At 50.0% G+C, this 9,592-nt stretch overlaps 1 protein-coding gene across 1 annotated transcript in view; it reads left to right on the top strand.

The window, feature by feature from the left end:
* The first annotated feature begins 31 nt into the window (after window positions 1-31).
* Window positions 32-9,592, top strand: part of LOC145351316 (SLAM family member 8-like) — a 43,426-nt gene continuing 33,865 nt past the window's right edge. Inside the window, exons 1-3 of the mRNA XM_080200938.1 lie at window positions 32-161; window positions 3,109-3,198; window positions 8,382-8,492. Of these exons, the coding sequence (XP_080057064.1) occupies window positions 32-161; window positions 3,109-3,198; window positions 8,382-8,492 (331 nt within the window). The remainder of the gene's footprint in view (window positions 162-3,108; window positions 3,199-8,381; window positions 8,493-9,592) is intronic.

Here is a 9,592-nt window from a genome sequence, read left to right as displayed (position 1 = left end):
TTAAGTTGTGCTCTGACTTAAAGCTGACCTGATGCCTACTCATCCCTTTGATGAGGACACGGATTCCAAAGTGGAGGATGAAGACACTGGTGCCCCAACTGAAGCAGAGGCCCAGGAGAACCTGCATCAGTGGCTTTACAATATTCTCTTCAAGATCAAAAGTCTCCAATTCAGTTCACACAAACAGATCCAGTTCTGCCTTTGACCATCCCAGGTTGATCGTCAAGTAGGGGAAAGGCCTTCATGTAGTTGGGTGTTGGGGGACACGCGGAACTAAGGGGAATTATGATGGATCCTGGGGATTGTCAGTCAATCTCCCTGTGAGCCTCAAGGAATAGGAATCTGACTAATGAGCAAGCGGTGCCTCACCCAGTAGGAGTTTAAAACCAGCTGTGTCTACCTGGACCAGTGAATGCAGATCTCGGGGCCTTGACTTGTGTGCTGTAGCTGCAGAAGCGGCTTTTATTCACCGTGTAAATAAAAGGTGTAAATGATCAAAGATCAGTCTTGGAGAGATTAACAAATAATCCCAGGACAGGTACAGCATGGAGTTAGATACAGAGTAAATCTCCCCCTACACTGTCCCCATCAAACACTCCCAGGACAGGTACAGCACGGAGTTAGATACAGAGTAAATCTCCCTCTACACTGTTCCCTTCAAACACTCCCAGGACAGGTACAGCACGGGGTTAGATACAGAGTAAATCTCCCTCTACACTGTCCCCATCAAACACTCCCAGGACAGGTACAGCATGGGGTTAGATACAGAGTAAATCTCCCTCTACACTGTCCCCATCAAACACTCCCAGGACAGGTACAGCACGGGGTTAGATACAGAGTAAACCTCCCTCTACACTGTCCCCATCAAACACTCCCAGGACACGTACAGCACGGGGTTAGATACAGAGTAAACCTCCCTCTACACTGTCCTCATCAAACACTCCCAGGACAGGTACAGCACGGAGTTAGATAAAGAGTAAAACTCCCTCTACACTGTCCCCATCAAACACTCCCAGGAAAGGTACAGCATGGGGTTAGATTCAGAGCAAAGCTCCCTCTACACTGTCCCCATCAAACACTCCCAGGACAGGTACAGCATGGAGTTAGATACAGAGTAAATCTCCCTCGAAACTGTCCCCATCAAACACTCCCAGGACAGGTACAGCATGGGGTTAGATACAGAGTAAAGCACCCTCGAAACTGTCCCCATCAAACACTCCCAGGACAGGTACACAAGAACAGAAGAACATAAGAAATAGGAGCAGGAGTAGACCATCCAGCCCTCGAGCCTGCCCCGCCATCCAATAAGATCATGGCTGATCTGTCGTGTCTCAGTTCCACATTCCCACCCTCTCCCCATAACCCTTAATCCCCTCGCTTATCAAAAACCCATCAACCCGCGTCTTAACAATATTTAGCGAGGCAGCCTCCACCACCTCAACGGGCAGAGAATTCCAGAGATTCACCACCCTTTGAGTGAAGAAGTTCCTCCTCAACTCCGTTCGAAACCGCCCCCCCCTTTATCTTGAGGCTGTGCCCCCTCGTCCTACTGTCCTTTCTGAGCGGGAACAGTCTCTCCACCTCTATCGTATCCATTCCATTCATCATCTTATACGTCACAATGAGATCTCCCCTCATTCTTCTAAACTCTAACGAGTACAAGCCTAGTTTATTCAGCCTCTCCTTATAGTTCAACCCCCTCAACTCATGTCTCAGCCTAGGTAAAGCACGGTGTTAGACACAGAGTAAAGCTCCTTCTACACTGTCCCCATCAAACACTCCCAGGACAGGTACAGCACGGGGTTAGACACAGGATATTTATTTTGTGCATACAAACTTTATCAGCTTAATGGTCAAACAGAATCGGTTCTGATTTTACTGGTGTCGTTAAGTTTAACTATTAAGTACCAAAATGATCTGAACCAATGCGTGGTGCGGCGTTTAATCGTGGAACAAGAAATGACTAAGTCTGTCTGTAATGGCGGCACATTTTACAAAAGTTTCAGCAGTAAATGGAGGCAGGATATGGTCGAGACACGAGAATGTCTTGTAAAGGAGAAGTAGAGAATAACGCTTTGTCTAAAAAGAGAGGTGAGGGGAGAGAGGGAGAGAAAGAGAGAGTAAAACAGCGTGAGGGGAATACAGCAGATAGGGACAGAGAGAGAAAGAGACAGAGAGACTCGGATGAATGTGGCTCGTTTCAGGGTGCGGTCTAGTAGATTCTGTACTCAAGGCTGAATGGCCTTCACACATACTGGACACATTCACTGTCCTAGACTCTGCTCACTGCATTTAAAAACAGAATACAGGATAAAAGATATTTCTTACCGAGACACAAAACAGAGATCAAGAGACAGAACAGGCTGAAGCCCCTTTTCACAGCAAAATTAAACATCTTGTTTTAGGCTGAAACGAATCAATTTGGCATGGTCAAAGTCAGGAAGCAGATACAAATGGAACTAAAACCTCAAATGTAAGACATTTGTGGTAAATGCACTAATAGGATGTATGACTCAGAATAGGCTGAGGTCAGCTGAAAATTTGCTGGAATTGTAATTCCTAAAATCCCTACGTGCAAAAGAGGCCATTCGGCCCATCAAGGCTAAAACCAACAATACCACCCAAGCCCTATCCCTGTGATTCCACATATTTACTCTGTTAATGCCACCAAGGGGCAATTTAGCATGGCCAATCATCTAACCTTTTGGAGCATGGGAGGAAACTGGACCACCCAGAGAAACCCATGCAGACATGGGGAGAATGTGTGAAGTGCATACATTCATCCAAGCCGGGAATCGAACACGGGTCCCTAAGTGCTGTGAGGCAGCAGTGCGAACCACTGTGCCACCGTGTCACCCAGTAATTCCTCCTTCCCCAACTGGCAAATGAACCAGGGCCATTGCGGTGAAAATGTTGAATCCTAACCACTAGACCATCAAGGAAGACACATCCAGAGGGTCAAATTCATGCTGTGAGGACAGGGGTCCAAATGTCATTGCAATTGGTAGAATTTAAATTCAATTAGTTATTCCAGAATATAAAGTAGTCTCAGTAATGAGGACCATCGATTACTGGAAAACCCAATCTGATTCACTAATGCCCTTTCAGGAAGGAAATCTCACATCCTTACAATGTCTGGGCTACATGTGACTCCAGATCAACAGTTATCTGATGGTGACTATCCTCTGAAATGGCCAGGTAAGTGATTCAACTCAAGAAGGGATGAGCAATGAACATTGGCATTCTTAGTGTCAATAACCTCTGTAATAAGTCCTTGGAGGCACTTCATCAAAATCCCTTTGTTTACAAACCTGACAACAGCGTATAAAGGAGGGTTCAAAAATTCTTCAGTTTAAGTTATCTGGATGTTTCTGACCTAAGTTATTTGCAGATTTGGTCTTGTTGAAATGAATTTGTAATTCATGAGGGGAAAAGGAGCTGAAAGAATGGGAATAGGGGAGGAATCGCAAGTAACCCTCAGTGAAAGACTTTGTGGCAGGAAGCAGTTAGTCGAATAGTTACCTTAAAAGAAGCAGTAGAGAAACTATGGGAGTAGACTGGGGAAAACCAGTCTGACAGTCCATAGTCAGGGCAATGGAATCCTTGCTGGAAGAAGCTGCTTTGGATGTCTAAGTGTCAGAGTGTGAAACTGATGAGAAATCAAAGTGAATTCTGGAGGGTTGTGGCATACATTTGAGTTGCTTGGAGAAGAAATGAATTAATCTTCAGAATTTTGTGAGCTATCTCAGTACAAAGTAAAAATGTAGATTTGCAGCATGATTATAAAATATACAATGTCAAGTTTGTAGAACTTCCGTTATAAATTAAGGTTTGCTTTGCTTCAAAAAAGAGTAATCATGTGGGGTAGTTCTTAAATCCATGCCCCCGGATAATTGACTCCTCTGCTATGGGAAACAGGTCTTTCCTGTCCACTCTGTCTGGGTTCTTCTTAATTTGTTGACTTCAGTTAGCCTCTACTGTTATAAGGATAACAATCTGAGCCTATCCAACCCTATCTCATAGCTACAATATTCAAACCCTGGTCACATTTGGTGGATCTTCTTTGCACTCGCTCCAGAGCAATTATATCCTTCTTGCAATGTGTTGACCATAGCTGTACATAAAACTTCAGCTGTGGCCTAATCAGTGATATTTATAGTTTTCTGTCCTCCCAGGGTAGATACAAAATGGTGTTAAATACACAGTAAAGTTCCCTCTACAAATCACACATCAAACACAGGTCAGGTACAGTCAGATACAGAGTACACTTTCTCTACATTCCCAGGACAGGTATGGCACAGGGTGAGATAGTAGTCATGATGTGGATGTGCCGGCGTTGGACTGGCGTAAACACAGTAAAAAGTCTGACAACACCAGGTTTTAGTCCAACCGATTTATTTGATAATAGATTCACGAGCTTTCGGGGTTAGCCCCTTCACCTGACGAAGGGGCTAACCCCGAAAGCTTGTGAGTCAATCATCAAATAAATCGGCTGGTCTAAAACCTGGTGTTGTCAGACTTTTTACAGGGTGAGATATAGAGTAAAGCTCCCTCTACACTGTCCTCATCAAATACCCCCAGGACAGGTACAGCACGGGGTGAGATACAGAGTAAATCTCCCTCTACACTGTCCCCATCAAACACTCCCAGGATAGGTACAGCACAGGATTAGATACAGAGTAAATCTGCCTCTACTCTGACCCCATCAAATACTCCCAGGATAGGTACAGCACTGGATTAGATCCAGAGTAAATCTCCCTCTACACTGTCCCCATCGAACACTCCCAGGACAGGTACAGCACGGGGTTAGATACAGACTAAAGTACCCTCTACTCTGGCCCAGTCAAACTCTCCAGCCAGGTACAGCACGGGGTTAGATACAGAGTAAAGTTTATACAATCTGAAGAGAAAACGCAAAAAGGTCCATTTACAGGACCCTCATTGTGGTCAGGAGACACATGACCTCCAGGATTGTTACAGAAATATTGATATTGGAAACTCAAAATGAGGAAGTCCACTTTAAACTGAGCCGGACTCAGCAATTTTCAAACTGCAGACAAACTGGAACAAATAGTCTTCATGCAGTCAAGATATCAAATTCCCATTGAAACCAGACTGACCTGGTCAGATGCTAAAGGCCACCTTATTTCAGAATGAACGGCTCAGTAGCACAGTGGTCAGCACTGCTGCTTCACAGCTCCAGGGACCTGGGTTCGATTCCCAGCTTGGGATGCTCTCTGTGTCAAATTTGCACATTCTCCTCATGTCGGCGTGAGTTTCCTCTGGGTGCTCCGGTTTCCTCTCACAGTCCAAATATGTGCGGCTTAGGTTGATTGGCCATGCTAAAATTGTCCCTTATTGTCCTGAGATGCGTGTGTTAGAGGGATTAGTGGGTAAATATGTTGGGATATGGGGGTAGGGCCTGGGTGGGATGGCCTGAATGGCCTCTTGCTGTACTATAGGATTTCTATGATTCCAAGGCTCAGCCCTGACACATCACATGTATAATTCTAAGGAAACATGAGGGGGGATATATGTGCTAGCATGGCCCCGAATAGGTGAGACCATCCACGGGTTACATGACTCTCGGTCTATCGGGTGTTAGGGAGCAGACACGGGCCCAGGTGGGTGGAACCCGTAGCGTGAGCCTGGGGGTGTCAGGGGGACTAGACCTGTATCTGTGGTGAGTTTATTGGGAAATAGTTATTGCTTTGTTTAATAAATCATCGTTTTTCCCCGTTCCACCCCTAGCCACGCCGCCCCTTCCCCCATCCCTCCCCAAACTACATCCTCCCCCCTCCCCCTCCCTCCCCTAGCCATCCCTTCCCTCGCCATCCCTCCTCCCACACTCTCCCCCTCCTCTCCCCTGCCCCAGCCACCCCTCCCCTAGTCATCCCTCCCCATTCCCCCTCCCCCCGCATCCCCCCTCCCACACCCTCCCCTTCCCCTTCACCTCACTCCCCTAGCCATCCCTCCACTAGCCATCCCTGCCCTCCCCCCCTCGTTCTCCCATCCCCCCCTTGTCCCCATCCCTCTTCTTCCTCACCATCATCCCTCCTCCTCCCCTTTCCCCTCCTCTCCCCATCCCTCCTCCTCCCCCCAATTCTACCCCCTCCTCCTCTCCATCCCCTCTTCACGTCCCATCCCCCCTCCTGCTCCCCATCCCCTCCCCTCCTCACCATCATCCCTCCGTGTCCCTTCCCCCTCCTCCTCCCCTCCCCCTCCTCCCTATTCCCTCCTCTTCCCATCCACTTTCCCCTTACCCCCCATCCTCCCCATCCCCCTCCTGCTCCCCACCCCCTCCCTTCCCATCACCTCTTCTCCCCATTTCCCTCTTTTCTTCCCCATCCCCCCTCCTCGCCATCCTCTCTCCACCTCCCATCCCCCCTCCTTGTCCCCATCCCCTCTCCTCCTCACCATCATCCCTCTTCCTCCCCATTCCTCTCTCCTCTTCCCATCCCCTCCTCCCCCCTCCTCCTCCTCATCCCCTTTCTGCTCCCTAACCCCCTCCAAACCCCATTGTCCCCATCCCCTCTCCTCTTCCCCACACCCGCTCCTCCCATCCCTCCTCCTTCTCTCCATTCCCCCCTTGTCCCCTCCTCCTCCTCATCCCCCCCCTCCTCCCCATTATCCCTCCTCCCCATTATCCCTCCTCCTCCCCATTCCTCCTCCTAGTTCCCATCCCCCCTCCTGCTCCCCAATCCCTTCCCTCCCCATCCCCCTCCCCATCACCCCTCTGTCCCCTACTCCCTCTTCTTCATTCCCCTCCTCCTCTTTCCCCTTCTCCCCACCCTGCCTCCCTCCACATCCCCCTCCCTCCCCATCCTCCTCCTCCTCCTCCCCCCTTCTCCACACCCCCTCCCTCCCCATCTCCCACCTCCTGTACCAATCCCTCCCCTCCACACACACTCGCTATCCTCCCCACATCGTTTCCCTTCCCTCCCACCATCCTCTCCTCCTTCCTTTCCTCTCCAACTCCTCTCTTTTCTCTCCTCATTCCTCTCCCCTCCCCTCTTCACCCTCCTCCCTGTCCCCTTCCCTCCAAAACCCCTCCCTCCCTGTGCTCCCATTCCCTCCCCCTTTCTCCCCCACTCCCTCCCTTCCATGCTTCCCTTCTCACTTTCAATCCCCCTCCCTCCCTCCCCTCCCCCTTCCATTCCCCTCCCTTTCTTCCTCTCTCCCTCTGCATCCCTATCCTCTTCCCTCACCATCCCCTTCCCCTCACTTCTCCCCTCACTCCCCATTCCTCTCCATCCCCATCCCCTTCCTTCCACGTCATCCTTCCACATTCCCCCCTCCCTCCCATCCTTCTCCCCTTCCCTCCACTCTCCCCCTCTCCGCTTTCCACATCCCCTTCTCTCTATCCTTCCAATCCCTCCCCTCTCTCCCCTCACCTTCCCCTCCACCTCCCTTCCATCCTGTCCCCTCTCTGTTCCCCTCCCTTTGTACATCCTCATCCCTCTCCCATCCCACCCCTCTCTAACCTCCACTCTCCCTCCCCTTCTCCCTCTCTCCCCGTCCACTTTCCTCCCCTTACCCCTCCCTTCCCATCCCCCTCCCTTCCTTTCCCCCTCCCTTCACATCTCTCTCCCCCCTTCCCCCTCCCCTCCACATCCCCCTCCACCCCACTCCCTCCCCTTCTCATCCCTCACCTGCCCACTACCCCCAAACCTCCCCTCTTCCCTTTCCCACTCCCTCCCTTCCCCTCCCCTCCCTTCCCATTACACTCCCCCCTGCATCTCCACTCTCATCCCCCTCCCTCCCTATCCCCTCGCCATCCCCATCTTCTCTTCTCCTCCTTCCACTCCCCATGTCCTTCCCTCTGTTTCCCATTCATCCCTTCCCCACCCCCTCCCCCCTTCCCATTCCCCCTCTCCATCTTCCTCCCTCCCTTCCCACCTCTTCTTCCCCATCCCCTCCCTCCGCAACCCTCTCCATTCCCTTTCCACACGCTTTCCCCTTCCCTCAGCTTCCCTCCATTCCCTCCCTTTCTCCTCTCCCTCCGCTCCCCGCACTCTTCCCTCCTCTCTCTGCCCCTCTCTTATTCTCCTTCTGTTACTTCAACACTTGAACTCACCATTCTCTCCCTCCCCTCCCCCTCCTGCCCTTTCCCTCCCCTCCCCTCCCCTCGCCCCCCCCTTCACTCTCTTCTCTCTCACTCCGTACAGCCCCTCAGCCACATACAGAAACCAGCTTCTGGGGGTGCGCTGCCATAACTTGTTGTGACTCCTGTCTCTCTCACAGAGTTTTGAGGAGGGACAGAGGGACCTGCCCATGAGCTGGATGGATGAGGAGAAGGAGGAAACAAACTTCGGAGGAGGAGAAGGAGGGAGAGAAGTGTTTCCCAACAGCCGCTGAAAGTGTTCCCCGATATTTTCAAGGAGCAGTCTACACCCATCAGCAAAATACGGAATGCCCAGCCATGCACAGCAAGATCCCAACAGCAGACGACAGGGGGAATGACAGGAAGGTGGAACAAAACGTGTGGTTGGGTATTCCAAGAGGGACCATCCCATATTGAGGAAGAAAAATTGTGGGTGGGATTTTCCGATCTCGCTTGCCCCAAAACCGGAAATTGCCATCCACGGTCAATGGACCTTTGCCCCTCCCCCGCTCCGATTCCTGAGGCGGGCGGGATGGGAAAATTACCCCCTTGTGTTTTCCTGGTGGGATGCTCACCGGAATGTCCACACAGACTGAATTTCAGAGCCCTCAACTGAACTAGTCCCATCTGCCTGTAGTTGGCCCATAACCTCTGAACCTTTCCTATCCAAATAGCTGTCCAAATGTATTTTAAATGTCCTTCCTCTGGCAGCTCATTCCATATACACACCACCCTCTGTGTAAAAAAGATGCCACTCAGGCCCTGTTTAAATCTTTCCCCTCTCACCTTATCTCTTTGCCCTCCAGTTTTGGACTGCCCTACTCTGGGGAAAAGATCTTGGCTATTTACCTTATCAATGCCCCTCATGATTTTATAAACCTCTATAAGGTTACCCCCTCATCCTCCTACGCTCCAGGGAGAGAAAGTCCCAGCCTATCCAACCTCTCCGAATAATTCAAACCTTCCATTCCGGGTAACTCCTTGTAAATCTTTTTCACACCCTTTCCAGTTTAATAACATCCTTCCAACAGGAAGGCAACCAAAATTGTACCCCGTACTCCAAATATGGTCTTACCAATATATTGTACAGTTGTAACATGAAGACCCAACTCCTGTACTCAGTGTTCTGACCAATGAAGACAAGTGTGCCAAACAGTTTCTGTGACGTCACTTTCAAGGAACGATGTACCTACACCTCTAGGTCTCTCCGTTCGACAACATTCCCCAGGCCCTTCCATTAACTGTGGAAGTCCTGTCCTGGTTTGTCTTACCAAAATGCAACAGCTTGCATTTATCTGAATTAAACTCCATCTGCCATTCCTTGGCCCACTGGCCCAGATGATCAAGATCCCATTGTAATCTTAGATAGCTTTCTTCACTGTCCATTCCACCACCAATTCTGGTGTCAGCCACAAACTTACAAACCATGCCTCCTATATTCTCATTCAAATCATTGATATGAATGACCAAAAAAACAATGAATCCAGC

Source organism: Carcharhinus amblyrhynchos, chromosome 13 (assembly GCF_965287045.1).
Source record: "Carcharhinus amblyrhynchos chromosome 13, sCarAmb.v2.hapA, whole genome shotgun sequence".
In the NCBI taxonomy this organism is placed as follows: domain Eukaryota; kingdom Metazoa; phylum Chordata; class Chondrichthyes; order Carcharhiniformes; family Carcharhinidae; genus Carcharhinus; species Carcharhinus amblyrhynchos.
Note: the sequence above shows the minus strand (reverse complement) of the source record. Positions and strands in the feature narration are given on the sequence as shown.